The following is an 18,614-nucleotide window of genomic DNA, read 5'->3' on the forward strand; positions in this document are numbered from 1 at the left end:
AGAATAACCACAATCCATTGAGGATTTTGTACCTGCAAATGTGGACCTTGTGTACTTTGAAGAGCTTACAAACCTTGAAATCCTTGAGCAAGTAAATGATATATGTGCCACACAGGTTGTGCCAGAGGAAAAGGAGAATGACAATGAGGACATTGCAGGGAATAGTGTTAGCATTTGAGGCTGACAGTCATTCAAAGATATTGTAAGCAGCCAGAAGGCTTGCAGGGCGAAGTGCCTTACCTCCTAAGTCTGGCAGTAAGCAATATGCTCTCTACTCACAAACTATGAAGGACTAAGCCATCCTGAATGATTTCCTCTTAATGTGTGCGAGTGTGTGTGTAAATACACTTATATGCTGATATTCAATCAATTGATCCAGTTTGACTCCTCAGCATTTTTAGAGTTTTAGATTACGAGAGACTTTGGTTACAAGAGACATCTCTCTCGGGTCCCTGGACTGCCTCTTGTAACGAGGTTTTACTGTACCTCAGAAAAAAAAAAAAATGTATTACAGTGTGGCTGCCAGGCTAAGACACATTCTGCTGAAACTGTTCGAACACAAATATGTGCCACTTGATGAAATTGATGAGAAAAACAATAACTGATACAGTAAAGAAAAGTAAAGAACTTGCCTTTGGCACGATCTAAATGAAACATGAGAGCTGTTCCTGCCATAAGAATACTGTCGAATGTTGAGTGCAAATGCAGGCACCGGTGGAGGTGTGACCAAATGCTTCCATGTGTCAACATTGTACTCCATGTGTAACTGGACAATAGCCAGTCCTGTGCCTTGAGCTTTCACAATGATCACACCCCATGCATTAGGAATCTGAAAATATATAAGAAATCCATGGACCAGTGGCACATTATCCTTTTTGAAATTCTTATCCTAGCACAATCGAAAGTTTCGAAATACTTTACTGGAACTTTGATGTGAAGATATGATGCAAAAATTTAGCGACAACAAAGGTTTTTTTTTACTTTCTGGTCACCTGATTTAAAATATGCCTTTATCTACTGCTACACAAATTCACACGTTGCTAAATAACATGCGAGTGCTTTTTCTCTGATGCCTTATTCATTTACTAATGACCAAATGGCCATAACCACATACATGAATGACAGAAATCCTAAAAATGCAACTGCACAGTACGTTTCTCATAAATATGTAGGTACTAACAGCAAGAAAGCCTTCTTTGTAACTCCTTTTTCGATATTCAGCGAGTTAGTATTTTGACTGTGACTGTTATACATATTCGTAGTCCAGCAACACGGTAGCTCAGTGGAACATAGTCAACAACCATAAATGTGAATGGTGGTACCCACTGTTTATGAAGCATGAATTTATCTGCAATAAGTGAATGAATAGTAGGTGTTTAAAAAACTCACAGAGAGTGTCTGCAGTTTGGACAAGTTTTCAGGTCCAATGTGAAGTTCTCGGGTGAAACCTGGTGTTGAAGGAGCCTCCACAGTTACTCTAATGTCAGTGACATCACGTGAGCGAGATGTGATTGAGAACTCTAGCAGTGCCTCCATCGCCAGCAATGTGTCCTAGAGAAAATCAAAAGAAACACTTGGTACGTACAAAATATGGTAACCACGAAGCAAAATCTGTTGCATGTTTTGATGCACGTCATAAATTTTTTTCTAGATTTTTTGTCTGCACGTCTTCTACAACAGTGAAACTTGCGTAACATTGGTTTAAGTTTATGGAGTTTAACGTCCCAAAGCGGCTCAGGCTATGAGAGATGCCTAGAGCAGGGCTCCGGAAATTTTGACCACCTGGGGTTATTTAACGTGCACTGACATTGCACAGCCCACGGGCACCTCGCTTTTCGCCTCCATCGAAAAGTGACTGCCACGGCCGGGATTTGATCCTGCATCCTTGGGCACAGTAGTGGAGCACCCTAACCACTGCAGCACCACGGTGGGGCACTTACATAAGGTGGAAGACTATATGTGAACATGCACCACCTCTTTCCGTTCTAAGTAACCCAGTTAGAGAATAGTAAGGTTGAAAGTCGGGAGAGTTGAATCTGGTTCATTTTGAAGGTAGCGCGAAAAACGAGGACCAAGAGTAGAAGGACACAACACGAGCGCTTTTTCACAACTAAACTTTTTATTGGAAAACACGGAATAAATACCCATCTCGCGAAACTAAAACACAAGAAACAAAAGTGATAGCATCAAGTAGAGGAAAAGTGTAGGGCATGATACAGCTGGTGGGGGTGCTTACTGACTAAGATAAGATGTAAAAACAAAAGCACAAAAACCTCATAGTCACGAAAGCAAACAAGACTTACCAAAAAAGATGAAGGAAGCGACGGGAGATATTAGTTCCATGTGTGGTCTAGATATGCGAGTTCTTTTTGTGTTAGAGCAATCGACGGTGCGCTTATGCATGTACTCCCTTGTCTTGATATGCAAAAAGCCTCCGTGATTTCACGCTGAAGTCGCTCCTTATGAGTTGACAATATTTCTGCTTCCTCGTAAAGGGGCTCACATTTTTTCTTGCACAACGGCTTACACTCCGGCTTACAGTACGGCTTACAATCTTGACATCCCTGGCAATGGTCAACCAAATGCGAGGACTTTGACCCTGATAGCGATTTTTCGTGTTCCTTTAGCCGTACATTTACACATTGTCCTGTCTGACCTATGTAGGTCTTTCCACAGGAAACTGGCAGCTCGTATACCACCCCCGTTTTGCAAGGAATGAACCCTGAAGCATGGCATACTTTAGATCTTTTCTTATTTTTGTTTTGTCCATTCCGATTAGCCATCATTCTGCCTACTAAGCCACACACTTTCTTGAGCTTGTTTGGAGCAGAAAAGATTACCTTTACACCATAGCGCTTGGCCAGTTAGAGAATGTTTGAGAAAGAGGTGATCTTGTGGTTCAGCATCTGCCTCGCATTCAGGAGGTGCTGGTTTCATTCCTAGTACCACTGAGTAACCCCCGGTTTTTTCATTCCGTATAGTGTCTTAGTCTGGTGCTTGGCTTTTCTGGGGTGAAATGCTCGAGAGAAGGTCTTGACCCAAACAGTTGTGTTTATGGGCAGTGATTCATTCTGCCATTAAATAACTTAAATTCGCCTCATGTGGTAAGCTCCACTCATGCGCATGTGGTCATGAAGAGTAGGTGAGCGAAAACTGCTTTCTGTACAGCGCACAGTACACTGTGTTCGCATTATTTTCAATGGGGTCTAATCCAAGCTGCTAATTTGCAATATTTGGGATTTGTCCAGTCCAGGACTAAAGTGCACGTGAAGGTTATCATATCTGACACGTAAGGAGCACCTTGAAACATAAGAAACTTGACACAAGGCTTGCCTTCGGCACTACTCTAGTCATTAGAACTAAGTCAGTTCAGAACGGCCTAACTAAGCAACTACAGAATTTTGTTACAGACCACCGCAGGGCACAAAGCTATATTCCCCCTCTCCCAAAGCTGTGCCGCTTGCATCGCCAGCATGCACCCTCTGCAGCACAAATAGATGCTTTCATCAAAGTCTAGCGCAAGAAAGAACAGTTCATTTAGGATTCGCATTGCTGACATTGGGAACAGGAAGAGTCGTGACTTTTTCTGCTGCTTTATTGGAGGTGTCTACTATAGATAACACAAGAAAACAGGCGGAGGCAAGTATTCTCAAGTTTAGAGCTTTAGTGATTGTCGTTGTCTGGTGTATCATCTGCAGAGAGCCTCATATCTTTTGGTACCTTTAAACATGTTCCTAAACATGTTGGTACAATGCAACCGATGGGCTCCTTGGGAATGCTGATCAAGTATCCGCTATTGAGCTGTAGAGGCCCGTGAGAGACCCACACAAATGCCGAGTGCTGCTTTCATGGTCCCAACATCATGCAAGGAACACTAATCCTTTTTCTGGTCACAATAGCATCACAAGCACCATGGTTGCGAATTCAGCACAGTGAAATGGCGTAGAAACTGAAACCACCAAAACAGTCAACCAATATCATAAAGAGATAACCCTTCCTCTTGCTGGAAGCTTGACGCTGGTAGTGCTGAATAATAATGACACGAACTGTGAATTCAGGCTGAAAATTCTTTGGATACGCATATAATACGAGATGAAAATCTGACATCATAAAATAGGGAAAGTAACCTCACTACATGCTGGTTTTTTTCACAGGATGAAAACTGATGATTAGTCATCATATTTTGCAGCTGTTCAATGCCCAAGTTTTATTCTCTGGACTATATCATGCATTCTGAACCCCTGAAACGTTCACAAGATGTGCCTATTGCAAAAAATCAAGTTAGCAATACAGCTCCTTACCTGAGTTGATGCCCATCCACCATATGAGAGGCGCTGTGTGTTCAGCCATTCGACAATTTCCTTCTGAACAACTGCCTGACGTTTTACATGCACCAACAGCCCATAGGCAGTAGTCTCCACATTTGATGCATCATAAATGTAAGGAAGACGTGGATGCAAATAAGGTTTGTTGTTTTCAATAACCACTGTTGGGGCTGGCAGATCAGTGCGTGACCAGTACCTCATGCCACCTGCAAATACCAATTTTTTTTAAACATGCTGCAGTAATAAAAAAGTCACTTTCTGTGTCTGCAGTTATTCTCATATGCCTATGTGCCACTTCGTAACACAGCTGCTTTCATAAGGTAACCAGTTCACAGTCTTTGCAGCTCCACACCTCTAAAGAGCTCAGCTGAGAATGTCACTGCTACAGCAGAAAACCAGCGGCTAATCAAAGGATGATTCATTTAAAATGCAGAATATTTGGTGCCAGCGCCATGAATAGGCAATAATAATTTTCAGAAGTGAAAAAAGGAAAACACAGAAATGTGTGATGACAATGCAAAAATGTGTTATACTATTAACTATAGTAGATATTCATTCATACTCAAGAAACAGTCCAACAGAAAAATTACAAGACTGCAGCAACATTGTCCTTTTATCACGCTATTTCTGAAACGAAACTTTTATTTTTACATGTCAAATACAGCAGAACCATGTCGATACACTTCTGGATTATATGTGGAAAATCATGAACAATTAAAATTCTCCTTACAGTTACTAATTTTTTTTTTTAAATATGCTCCTGGATAACACTATTTCTTGCTCCACAAGTTTCTGTTCTTAATATGCATGTTTAGCAAATGCAATATGCTTCAGCACAAGTGGGCACTTGCGCACAGTCCACCACCAACAACATGGCTGTAGTTCCGTCATGGTAACTTCTTCACAGTCCTCCAGATTGCATATGAATGTAGACACAAGGAATAAATAATCTGAAAACAATGATGTCTTTGCCCTGGCTACTGTCACCAGACTAGACACATTCTGAAGTATTTTTCAAACTAATGACCACAAAATTGTGGATAAAAGTCTCCAGGCACCATAACAGCAGAGCTCCTTTTACCACAATGCATGATCTTGTAAAAGAAAAAAAAAATTAGAAAGTGAAAGAAAGTGTGTTACCATTTTGCTCATCATTGCTGAGCCACATTTTTTAAAGCTCAGTAGTTTTGGATCATATTTTTTTCCTAAATAACGTGTTTTATTCTGCATGTCTTAAAGAAATGCATCAACTTGGTTCTAATTTCCCTATTTGCAGTCATCTTGGTTGGAACAGTTTCTTAGAATATATGTAAGAAATAGTGCCATATGCTGGACACACAGTAGTTATGCCATTCTTGATAGAGCTTAGCCCACTGGCTTCCAAAGTCATCAGGTAGGTGACCATGGGATGCAGGAAATGTTATCAAAGCCAACGAAACCACAACCTGCAGCTTTTAAAGTACTTGATACACCTATTGTGGCACGCCATAAAATGTATCATTACATTGCATATCACTCCTACAAGAATTTTTGCACGGGTGAAACATGCAGTGTAATAATACTGGTGACAGCAATAAAGAGATGCTATCATCATCATCATCATCAATAATCGTCATCAGCCCGGCTATACCCACTGCAGGGCGAAGGCCTCTCCGATTTTATTTGAATTAACCCGGTCCTGTGCTAGCTGCGTCCACTTGACCCCTGCAAACTTCTTAATCTCATCCACCCACCTAATTTTTTGCTGCTCCCAGCCACGCTTACCTTCCCTTGGAATCCAATTGGTTACTCTTAGAGACCATCGTTTATCCTCTCTTCGAACTACATGTCCTGCCCATGCCCATTTCTTCTCAATGTCAATTAGAAAATCAATAACTTGAGTTAATTCTCTGACCCACTCTGCACGTTTCCTATCTCTTAATATGTTACACTTACCATTTTCTGTTGCATGGCCCTCTGCGTTATTCTCAACTTAAGTAGAACCCTTTTCGTTAATCTCCTTGTTTCAGCCCCATAGGTCGGTACCACTAGGATGCAACTGTTATACACTTTCCTCTTGAGTGATAAAGGTAAGCTGCTTGTCATAATGTTTCAGTACCTTCTAAATGCACTCCATCCCAATCTTATTCTCCTAGTTATTTCCCTTTCGTGGTCCAGATATGCGGTCACTACCTGTCCCAAGTAGACATATTGGACTACCACTTCCCACGCTTGACTGCCTATCTTAAACTGCTGTTCAGCATTACCTTTGACTTCTGCATATTAATCTTTATGCATACCTTTCTGCTTCTCCGGTCTAGATCATTTATCATTAGTTGCAGTTGGTCCCCTGAGTTACTTAACAAGGCAATGTCAACAACGAATCACAGATTACTGAGATATTCTCCACCGACCCCGATGCCTAGCTGCTCCCATTCCATGCCTTTGAATACACTCTCTAAGCAAGCTGTAAATAGCACTAGGGAGATTATGTCTCCTTTCCTAACACCTTTCTTAATTGGAATTTTATCACTTTCTTTATGCAAAACTATTGTTGCTGTGCAGCTACTATAGATATCTTCCAGTATTTTCACATATGGCTCACCTACACCCTGATCTCGCAATGCCTGCATGACCGCTGAGGTTTCAACCGAATCAAATTCCTTCTCGTAGTCAATGAATGCTATGTATAAGGGCTGGTTATATTCCGAGCATTTTTCTATCACCTGGTTGATGGTATGGATATGATCGATGGTAGAGTACTCTTTTCGGAAACCTGCTTGATCCTTTGGTTGATTAAAGCCTAAGGTTGTCTTGATCTTATTAGCGATTACCTTGGTAAATACCTCGTAGTAACTGATAGTAAGCTGATTGGTCTGTAATTTTTTAAGTCCTTATCGTCCACTTTTTTATGAATTAGGATAATGATAGCGTTCTTCCATGATTCCAGTACTTTTGATGTCATCAAGCATTGCATATAATGGGTGGCCAGTTTTTCTAAAATGATATCCCCTCCGCCCTTCAACAAATCTGTAGTTACCTGATCCTCCCCAGCTGCTTTCCCCCCTTTTCATAGCTTCTAAGGCTTTCTTAACCTCGTCCTACGTTACTGGCGGAACGTCTGACTGCTTTTCATTACAGCCAATTTCATTCTTGTCCCAACTACTATGGCTACTTTAGAGGTCCGTATAGAACCCTTCGGCTACCTTGATTATCTTGTCCATGTTCGTAACGACACTGCCCGCCTTGTCCCTCAGTGCATACATCTGATTTTTGCCTATGCCTAATTTTCTCTTTACCGCTTTCAGGCTATGACTGTTTTTTAGAGCATGCTCGGTTTTCCCCATGCTATACTTCCTTATGTCGGCCACCTTGTGCCTACTGGTTAGCTTTGATATCTCTGCCAGTTCTATCCAGTCTGTTGGGTTGGAGGCTTTCATGCTTTGGCCTTTCTTAATCAAATCTTTCGACTCCTTAGACAGTTTACCGGTATCCTCTCTAACAATTCTACCGCCTGCTTCTACCGCGCACTCAGTAATGGTATCTCTGAAATTATTGTTCATTGCTTCTAGGCTATGGTTGGCTTCCTCAGTTAGCACTGAGTACCTACTCTGCAGCGAGAGCCTGAAGTCTACTACTTTTCCCCTTACTGCTAATTCGTTGATGGACTTCTCCCCCATTAATCTGTTCCACTCCCTCTCCGAATCCAGAATGATTTCGAGACCTTACGATCCTGTGGTCACTGCATTACACATTTCTGATTACCTCTACATCCCGCATAATGCTGGGGTTAGAACACAGTATTAAATCAATTTCCCTTTTAGTCTCCCTATTAGGGCTTTTCCATGTCCACTACCGGTTCTTCTGTTTGCTGAAGAAGGTATTCATGATCCGTAAGTTACTGCATTCAGCAAACTCAACTAGTAACTTCCCCAAGCTATTTCTTAATCCAATGCCATAGTTGCCCACTGCGTGGTCTCCAGCTTGCTTTCTATCTACCTTGGCATTGAAGTTGCCCATCAGTATGTAAAATGTGTTTTTACTTTCCCCATTGCCGATTCTACATCTTCATAGAAGCTTTCTACTGCCTGGTCATCATGACTACAAGTAGGTGCGTATGCTTGCACAACCTTCAGCTTATACCGCCTATTTAGCTTAATTACAAGGCCGGCTACCCTCTCATTAATGCTACAGAATTCATCTATATTACCAGCTATATTCTTATTGATAAGGAAACCTACTCCTAGTTCTTGTTTCTTAGGTAACCCTCTATAATACAGTACATGTCCATCCTTTAGTACGGTATATTCCTCATTTGGCCGATCCTCACTTAATTAAGCCCTATGTTATACCATTGCATACCTTCTAGTTCCTCTAACAGCACTGTTAAACTAGCCTCATTAGCTAGGGTTTTAGCATTAAACATTGCCAGGGTTAGTTTTCCGATGACGGCCTGTCCACCAGAGCCAGAGATCCTTAGCAACCCCCGCTGCGTCCCAGGTCTGACCGCTGCCGTGGTCAGTTGCTCCGCAGCCGCTGGTGACTGAGGGCTGGGGTTTTGTAGGACTAATCATGGGAGGTTGTGGCCAATTACTGCACCAGGGTGGCCAACTCCTGTTTTGGTGAGGGAGTGCGTTGCCGGAGGTGTTCAGCGGCATCAAAACCTGTTTTTATGCAATTTCATCATTATGCGTTTTTGTTTACAGTAGAACCCCGTTCATATGTTTTTCACCAGTCCGAGAATGTAACAGCCGGGAAAACGCAACAGTGACGAAGGCTCCGAAAAGGAACGAGAACGGTGCAGCTTTCACTTCAAACAATTTATTTCCGCAAAGTGACGTTAGGACTTAAAAATAATCAAGAATAGTGGACTGCCGTTTCTTTCGCTCGCTAGAAAACACCAGGCGCTTCTCAATAGTCTGGAAAGCCGCATTGCTGTCTGCGTCGCGTTGAGGTGCGACATACCTACGGAGGAGGTACAGAGCCGCGACCACTTCTCCAAAGCTCAGATCTGACAAATCCTCGGAATCGTGTGGCTCGAGCTCGTCATCACAATCTGCGACTTCACACGCGACCGAGCTCGCAACAATATCATCGATACTCTGGCACTCCGATGTCACGACGGCAGCATCCACTGCAACATAGTCGTCATATGTGAGTCCCGTGGCACCCAGCGCATCCATCGCCTCAGTGAGCTTTTGATCGCAAGAAGCTGCTTCCGACTCCGCAGCGTCTGTGCCAGGAAATTCCCCTTCGCCGTCTGTGCGAAAGCCACACTGCACGAAGCAGTGCTGTGCAGTTGATGCGGCCACTGCAGCCCACGCTGAAGCGACATAGTGCATAGCGTTAAGCACCGAAATGGTCATAGGCTGCTGTTCACGATCAATACGCGCAAGACAGTGCTTCACAACACACTTCCAGTAGGAATGCTTCAGGTTCTTTATGACGCCGGCATAAAGCATGTTGCCAAGGTCTTTGGCAATATCAATTCTTTTCCGCGCTGGCTGCCTGTCGACAGCGTCGAGTGTGTCCAGCTTTTCCTGGAGGGAAAGCGCCTTCCGCTTGCGCGATGCCATTGAAGAACGTCAGATCACGATCGTCGGATACAAAGGACAAGGGTTAGTTCGACTGGTTCACGACCGGCTTTGTCGTGGACTGGTTCGACGGATGGATGGATGGATGGATGGATGGATGGATGGATGGATGGATGGATGAAGCTGAACCCTTTGAATCGGGCGGTGGCGGTGCACGCCACCTAACCGACGTTCACGAGGCAGATGGCCATCTAATGGCGGCCTCTCCAATTCGCGTGCGGCTTCCTGAAGTTAGTTCCATAGCCAAGCCTAGCCAAGACTCTTCAAAAGTCAAAATAGTGGTCGGCGCGCGTTGCCTCTGGCGGGTTCATGGTGACCAGTTGCGACGTATCATGCCGGAACGTTTTCACAGCTACAACGTAACAACGAGGATCCCAATACATTGGATCCTACGGGAGCAATGCCGGGACCGGATGAAAGCGACGTAACAGCCGGGAAAACGCAGCAGTGAGGAACGTAACAACGGGGTTCTACTGTATATATCCGGTGGAGAATTGCGAGGCACTAGGATTCAAGCCACAATCTTTTTGCATGCGAGGCGGATGCTCTACCTCTACACCACCGCTGCCTCTGCCAAGAGATGCTATAATTAAAACAAAACAAAGAAAAAAAATCCCTATTTTACTACCGACGCACTTTTTCTTTAATGATGATAAATATTAACTGTGGCTGTGGCTGAATCTCCAAATAAAACCGTGAATCTTATGAGAAAATAGGCGGGCACCTGCATTGACAAACTTATCAAACAGACCAGCAGAACACGTTAGCATCACAGCAGTAGTGCAGCAAGACACTTTATAAAAACAAAAGAGAAGAGGAAGAAGAGAAAAAAAACACTCATCAACGACTGTCACGAATTGGCATTGAAATTCTCTGCTGCATGCAATGAAGCAAACTTCAAGAAAGATGCAGCACATATCGAAAAATATGTGCGTGATATGTCCAACTCTCTTAAAGCAATATGTGTGCAGCTATGCTCTATAAAAAGGGAATTCCCAAAATGGCTTGAAATGCAATAAGTAGCAGCGCTGCTAAGACCCAAGCTTACTGTAGTTTAACAGCTTAAGAACATTTATACAAATTGTACCACACACTATTTTCCAGTCTGTGTGTGAAGGGTGTCATGATGTCAAACTCTGTGTTGCAGTATTTGCATCTGGACCAAAGCATAGCTGAAGCATACGCACTTGTCTCCCTCATTTTTTCATCAAGGAGGTTGAAGGCCATCTCCCCATCAGCGCTGTTGACCAATGTGAGCGCATATGCTACAATGGCCAATTCGTAGGGGTCCTCCAACTTCTGAATGAGGTGCAGCATGCGCTCCAGGTACCGAGCCGCCGCAGCACGAGCGGTGGATGCACGCGATCCAATCTCCTGCAGGCCAAAAACACACTGGTCATCCAGAGCACCTTCAATGCACTGCAGACTACAGATCCCAAATCTCCACATAAAATACAGCAAAATTACTACCACCTAGGGCAAGCTTAAACAACTGTCAATACTGAATTAGACCTTGTTCACATCCTGGAGAAAAAGAAAATGAAAAGTAATGAGCAACTTACGCCTCTGATATCCCTAACTTCGGCCAATGTGATGAGCACGTGCGCGGTTAGGGACACGTTGCGAAACCGCACCGGGTCTTCCGGCCTCTCAGACTGAAAGCGAAGTAGATAAACATAAAGTCTCCCAATGCCTTCTCCTCGCTCTCCTCTCAACATTCCAAAAGCAAAATGAACCTTAATTAAAACCTGTTGAACTTACCGGAAGAGACATTTTGCGGTCATAAGCATAAAAAGATGTCTCATGGAAGGAACCCTCAGGAGACTGTCTGTCTAGCAGCCATGAAATGGCCTTTTGAATGACAGTGGGATCAATGTACAAGAACTGCTCCCATTCCTGAAATGTTGCCTTGTGGAACACTCTTGCACAAAATGCTGTGAGCCTGCAACAGTAAAGGGAAATAGCAAAACCAACTTAGTTTTTCCATTCTATAGTTAGTTACCTTTTATGTAAAAAATCCTTAGTAGAAATGCACAAATATTCAAATAGTTTTTGAATACTATTCACTATTACATTTGATTCACATTGCACTTTCCCTATTCAAACTATTCGCAAACAGCTTGAGAAGCAAAAGTATGATTTCCAAACCTCCTAACATTCAAAAATGACGGATTTCTAGTTGGTCTATATTGGCAGCAAACCATCACATTTTCCAGAACCTAGCAGTTGTCATGTAATTTAGTTTGCTCTTTTCTCATAGGATTGACTGTCAGCATGCAGTAAAAGCCTGCCAGTAATCAACCGACGACAAAAAAGAGCCATCCCTGCCACTGCTGTGCAGTTGTGAGCTCATGGTCGGGAATGAAGCACAGCACCATGCAGCACGTCCGTGTGAATAGCCATAAAGCAGTTGACAGCTGGCTGTGAGCCTGACTGGCACTGGTCATCATGTTTATATCGCCATGTGCATGCGCACAGAAATGATCTGGATTGATCGCATGCACTGCTGCAGTTGCACTGGAGCAACAGTTTTAAGTCATTCTCAGTTTTCATCAGGACCTAACAACTATGCACCTGAGGCCACAACGGTCAGTAAAGAAACTTCATGGAAGTGTCGGGCTCAATGCCGGACTATGCAACTGCACCCCGTACAGCAGTGCATGAACGATGATGCACCTACTAGCACCTACTAGCATGGTTTTGTTTCTGCTCCTTTGTGGTTCCTTTGGGTGGTTGGAACCTGTCATTGGAGCCAGCAGTCCAGTGAAATTGATACGCGTAGGGCTAAGTGGGATATGTGTCATCGTGAACGGTGCATTTCAGGTGGTATTACACGACCGACGCCTTACCTTCAGGTGTTGCATGGGAGCGTGGAAGGGATGGTCCTGCTAGTGCTGCTGCTCAGGTTGCTGCTTATATGTCCATTTCAAAAACCTTCTTGTTACATTTTGCCAGTGCCTTCCTCGCATTTAATCAACTGCTGGTTGCTGCTTATCTGTTCATATCAAAAGCCTTCTTGTTACATTTTGCCAGTGCCTTCCATCGCCTTTAATCAACTGCTGATGTCACTCCTCCAGCAAGGAGGTATCCACATCACAATGCTCATGACAGCATTCAATAACCACCCTTTTCCATGTGAGCAATAAGTCAAACTGGAGACTTTTTTTTACCTCTGGCAGCAATTATAATAAAATAATTGTAAACAAAGTATTACTGCAAGATTCCTGTATTCTTTTTTAATGTCGGGTAGGCCGTATAGGTATAACAGATTACGCTACTGATGAATAAAAATTTTTTCTGCAATTTCTCTCTTTTTTCATAACTGTGTTCAATAGAAAAATGCTGCTCTTTATTTTCAACTATAGGTGATAATTCCTGAAATTTAGAATTTATTTAAGGTATTCTATTTGCAGCTAATTTTCATTATTCAAATTCACATTGCACCCAAATATTTGCTATTTGCACACCTCTACTAACTTTGCTTTTTTTCCTAGAGGCCATGGCTTTCAAAAGATTTCATCTGTGATTTAGCTTGTCATATTAAATACATTAAAAAATATTCAATTTACACTTGGTTTTTAATATTTAAATTCGTTTTGCACCCAAAAATTTTGCTACCCACACAGCACTACAGTAAAATCTCGTTAATTCGAACTTCAAGGGACCGAAACAAAGGTTCGAATTATTGAATGACCCCAAGAAAATTGTGAGAAACCATTCAATTGCTGCAAATTTATTTGTAGAAAAACTCAGAAATAATTGCCTGCCTTTGATGCAAAAACTGCACGTCAACTACAATTTTGTGGAGTTCTGTGAGATGCTTCACTGTGCATTCATCGCGAGCCTTGAGGCAGAATTGTTCCAGAATGGCAAGAGCCTTCATGGCCTCTCTCACTGTGCGGCGCAGTACTTGTAGCAGCTCCTCACATGCGGTGTCTCCCTTCGAGACACCGAGCACATTTTCGACAATCTCGTCCTCCGTTAATGACCCAGCAATGGCCACACCTGCGTCTATGTTGATATAGTCCTCAAGACGCACTTGCTCAGGAAGCGAGTCTTCAAAACAATCGTCATCGGACAATGCATCGGCGCACTCATCAGTAGCGAGCAGTGGTTCGTCTGCACTGGACTGAGCAAAGCCGCAGTGACGGAAACAGTTGGCGATCAGCTGCGGTGGTGGCGTACTGTCCCACTCACAAGCTAATATGTGCACGGCGCTTAGAAGCGACACTTCATACATTTTCATAGCCTCATTGCACAGGAGCATCCTTTCCAGGAGGTGCCTCCTATACTTCGTCTTGATGAACTGAATAACCCCCTAGTCCATCGGCTGCAAGACAGCAGTAGTGTTTGGAGGAAAGAAGGCTAGCTTTACAGCTGTAGTCCAGAAATGTTGCAATGTGCACTGCAATTATCAACAATCATCAACACCTTCCGGTCGTTCGCCTAGAACTGACGGTTCAGCTTGTGCAGTTATTCCCTAAAAATCTCCGCGATCATCCATGCCTTACGGTTTGTGTAATAGTCAACCGGAAGGCTTCTTGAATTTTTAAAACATCTAGGTTTTCGGGACTTGCCAATTGCAAGCGGAGGGAGGCGCTCCGTTCCAGTCATATTTGCTACAAGGAGAATCGTCAGTCGTTCTTTGCTGCGTTTGCCGCCGATACAGGGATCCCCCTTAAATGCGATAGTTTTGTTCGGGAGTGCCTTGAAAAAAAAAAAAAAAACGCAGTTTCGTCGGCATTCAAAATACTTTCCAGTGCAAATGCAGCAGCATGCTCCCAGAGCTCTCTAGCTTTCTAATGCTCAGTGACGTTGTCATCGACGGCAGCTTTTTCTCCGCACACGCTTTTGATTACAAGTCTGTGTCTCCTTAAGCCCGGTTCACACTGCGGGAACACAACAGCGGCGTGGACAAAACATGTCTGCCCGTCAAGCCGGAGACTTGTTTTCGAAGACACTTGTTTCCAAGCAGCTTGTCACACTGCACAAGCAGCTGAGAAACACGACAGGCAGCCGGGGTGTTACGTCGGTGTGACAGACTTGGGCAACGAAAACGAAATGCAAACCGCGGTCGCCGGCAGTGTTTGACTTGTTCGCTGGCCGAGCGTATATATCCGGCGACGACACACCACCCCCACCACTTAACGGTGATTGATCGTTTTATAATGGTTTTTGAGCTCGTAAACAGCACTTGAAAACAAGCTCCCCTCTATCGCTTTGTTCTCTCCCAGGATACGGCGTCTTGAATGCAGTCGGTCAGTGGGCCACAATTGAAACCAGCTATGGTATAGCCGCCCTGGTTACCTTCTTATCTCCGGCCCTTTCTTGTGCGCAAGACCCCTCCTTGCCGGGGCCATCGTGGCTCCCCTCCTCTTTTGTGCGCCGGACTCCGGAGTTGCCCGCGGCTACGCTAGAGAGGCAGCAGAGGAGCGTCGCCGAAGTTGTTTTTTCAGTGTGACAAGGAGTTCGCCAAGGATTCCTGCAGGCCTTTCCGTTCCGTGTAGCCGGGCGACAAAGACGTACTTCCGGACAGTTCGTGTTGAATCAGTGTGACAGGGTAGCTGACATTACGTGAACATGCTGTCGTCAAACAAAGTCGACCAAATGTTTCCGCAGTGTGAACCGGCCTTTAAAACAACTCGGCCAACCATCAGACGCTTTAAATGTAGTAACCTCCATCTTCAGGGTAAACCTTTCAGCCTGCGGTCAAACCATTGCGCCGCTTAAGGGCAGCAGTGCGCTATGACAGTCACCAATCCATCGCACGACAGTGTCCTCCACCTCAGGATGTGCTGCTGTTCGCAGTCGCTTTTGCCTCTTGTCAAACTTTTCACTCTCGTATGCCTGCATAACTTCAGATTCCATCTTCACGTACATTGACAAAGTGCTTTTCTTCACGTCGTATTTGCGCATAACTTCTTGGCGTGAGATCTCCTCTTTCAAGGCGTTCAAGATTTCCACTTTTGTGGCCAAGTCCTTCGCTGGACAGTATTTCGGTCGCTTTGGAGTGGCCATGATGTTGCCGACTTCTAGAAGAACTGTGCTTGACAAGAATGTGCCTGCCAAACGATGCCAATGCAGAACCACACACAATGAACAAAGTGAGATAAGCGCGTAGCCTCGGCACGAACAAAGCGAGACAAGCGCATAGCCATGGCACGCTGGAGTACGAAATCACGTGAACTAACGCCGCCAACGAAGTACACACGTGAGCCAGTCAGCGTCCGAAACAACCGGCAGCTCGGCTCAGCTCGGCTAGTTGACTGACCTGCAGCCAATAATCTCTGCTGGCTCTGACTGGCGGGCACGTAAGTTTTGTAGCAGGACAGAGGCATGGAAGTTGTTGGCTCTTGCATGTTTAAAGGTGCCAAGAGTGCAGTTGAGACTCATCCAGCGTGATTTGATAGTGATATTATTGCCTCCATCACTGGCCAAACATCATCCAATGCAAGTGATGCCGTGGAGGAAGCTGAAGACAGCCTAGGCCCCACTGTTGGAAAAACTGTGTGCCCTAGATGTGCTTCGCCTATTTTCTCAAATACAGGGCCTAATAAAGCAGCCAGAACATAGTTTAAGTTCCTTCAAGGCTGAGGCCATCTTAGTGGCAATAACAAATTTTTGTGGTCCTGCCTGAATAGGAGCTTCAGTGTGCGCCTTCCTGTATGGAATACCTCAGGTATTATCTTTCACTGGGTTAATGGATATGCTATTTCAGCAGCTTCAAATTAGAATGCACAGCTCTTTTGCATACAGTTTTTCTGCTTGTAACAGTATGCAGTGTCTGTGGCCATATTTATTGCAAGTTGCGATGCTGGCCTAAATAAGCCGCACCCTCTTGGCCCTGTAGTCAGATGCATTCTGCTTGGCACGTGCCAGCCACCTCCTCTTAGTCTTCGCTAGCGTGAGTGATGACACCACAAATACTACAAGAACTTTGTGTCCACATATATCATGTAGAGGATGTCACACACACGACGTGTTAAGCAGAAAGGTATACACAAGCTGGAAAAGAAGCTGAAATCAATTCTTGGACCAACTTCTATCAGGACTCTTTCTGCCCAACTCAAATGGTACCATTCTAATCGGGAGCCAACCTAAGTGGGATCAACTCAACTGGAACTGCTGAAACACAGAATAGTGTAACAATTTTTAGTGTGACCACCTATCTTCAATTAATTTTTCTTTCATCTCAACTAACACATACCAAACACTCGGTTGACTGTGCCATCGAAACACCTGGAAGCTTCCATCCTCATTCTGATAAGTCAGCTGTCTTTGGTATCCTGCAAGAAAAGATTGTTTCATCTGACACCATTTGAAGCTTAAGGCCAATGACAAATAGTGTCTATACATGTTAAATAGAAACTTACCCAAGTTCAGGTACTTAAAAGCTTGTCTTTCCAAATGCATGTCTCGTTGGTTTGTCTGTCGCAGATAGTGCACTGTGAACAAATTTGCCCCAAAGCTGAACATGTTTTGTTCCCCACAGTAAAACGGCTTTGACAAGAGGCTGCTGGAATTGACGGGCATAGTTGGGAATGCTGGGCCAAACACGTCACCTGAAATGTAATCAGTGATGTCAAGTATGTACACTGCTGTTCTCAGAAAAGGCGAGGAGGAGGGGGGACAATGTATAAGAATCCAACTCTGTCAACAACAGCTTTCTGTTAGCTGAGTGGGCTCGATTCACTTATCTACGTGGGAATATGGTATGGAGGTTGCAGCATGAAACTTGAGACAATTTGAGAAATGAAGGGCATTCTGAATGTAAACTCGACCGGATGTATGACGTTGGTACCAGCCTACAGTACCTCAAGATTGTTTTTGTTTTCCTCTGAACTAAATGATTAATTACTTCGCATTTTATATATTCACTGCAGACCTCAAGTGCGACACAAAGTTGTAGAGCGCACCTTCACAAATCACTGTTAACTTTTTTCATGTTGCAATGAAAGCCTGTAAAATATGACCAAAGATCCCTTGCAGACTGATATCGTACCACTTTTAAGTGCGATAAATAATTCTGACAATGCGATAACTTTCAAATTATTTCAGCAATTTTCCTGGTTCCCTGAAGCCGAATTAATGAGATTTTACAATACACGGTATGGCTGCCATGCGAAAAAATGAACTTCAATAACTGCCGACCAGGCATCACATGGCAGACATTTTATAGATTATAACATGACGCATAAACAGCTTACAGCGGTACAAACAAAATTTTAGCATATTTTTAGCAATTAATCTATACAGCATCAAATAGATGATAAAGGTTTTGCACCTGTATAACTGCTTCAATTAGTTATAGCCATAAATTATAAGGTGAGGGACAGAAGTTTCAAAAAGGATGCAGCCCACTGCTCCAGTTAGGTAACTCAGTGTGCCCATGAGACAAAAGTGGCAGTATTGCTGCACCTTCTAAAATTTTAATTAGACTTTCAGGTGCTTCTTGTGGTTTTCAATGTATTACAACCTTATAGCCTAGTACAATTAAAACTCTATGTAACAAACCTTCATGCAGCAAATTCCTTGATATCATGAAGTTTTTCAATTTCTCAACACTGCCTACACTGAAGTGCGTGCATTTAAAAACTCCATGTAGCGAACACGTTGCGGTGGCAAAGTTGTGGCACTGACTACCTCTTAGCTGGTGCTAAATTACTAAAGATTCTGCAGAGCTCCAAAAATTTCAAGACGATAAAGCATGAACTGA

General features: G+C 43.7%; 1 protein-coding gene across 2 annotated transcripts in view; it reads right to left on the minus strand.

Moving 5' to 3' along the window:
- Mcr (macroglobulin complement-related) overlaps positions 1–18,614 on the minus strand; it is a 198,744-nt gene that overhangs the window by 9,137 nt on the left and 170,993 nt on the right. For both annotated transcript variants that reach the window (XM_084589834.1, XM_084589835.1), the window contains exons 25-32: positions 17,272–17,460; positions 17,106–17,184; positions 11,660–11,840; positions 11,461–11,553; positions 11,086–11,272; positions 4,302–4,531; positions 1,390–1,551; positions 633–829 (exon numbers count right to left, since the gene is read on the minus strand). In XM_084589834.1, the coding sequence (XP_084445960.1) occupies positions 633–829; positions 1,390–1,551; positions 4,302–4,531; positions 11,086–11,272; positions 11,461–11,553; positions 11,660–11,840; positions 17,106–17,184; positions 17,272–17,460 (1,318 nt within the window). The remainder of the gene's footprint in view (positions 1–632; positions 830–1,389; positions 1,552–4,301; positions 4,532–11,085; positions 11,273–11,460; positions 11,554–11,659; positions 11,841–17,105; positions 17,185–17,271; positions 17,461–18,614) is intronic.

This window comes from Amblyomma maculatum, chromosome 1 (genome assembly GCF_055883805.1).
Source record: "Amblyomma maculatum isolate TAMU_Amacu chromosome 1, ASM5588380v1, whole genome shotgun sequence".
In the NCBI taxonomy this organism is placed as follows: Eukaryota; Metazoa; Arthropoda; class Arachnida; order Ixodida; family Ixodidae; genus Amblyomma; species Amblyomma maculatum.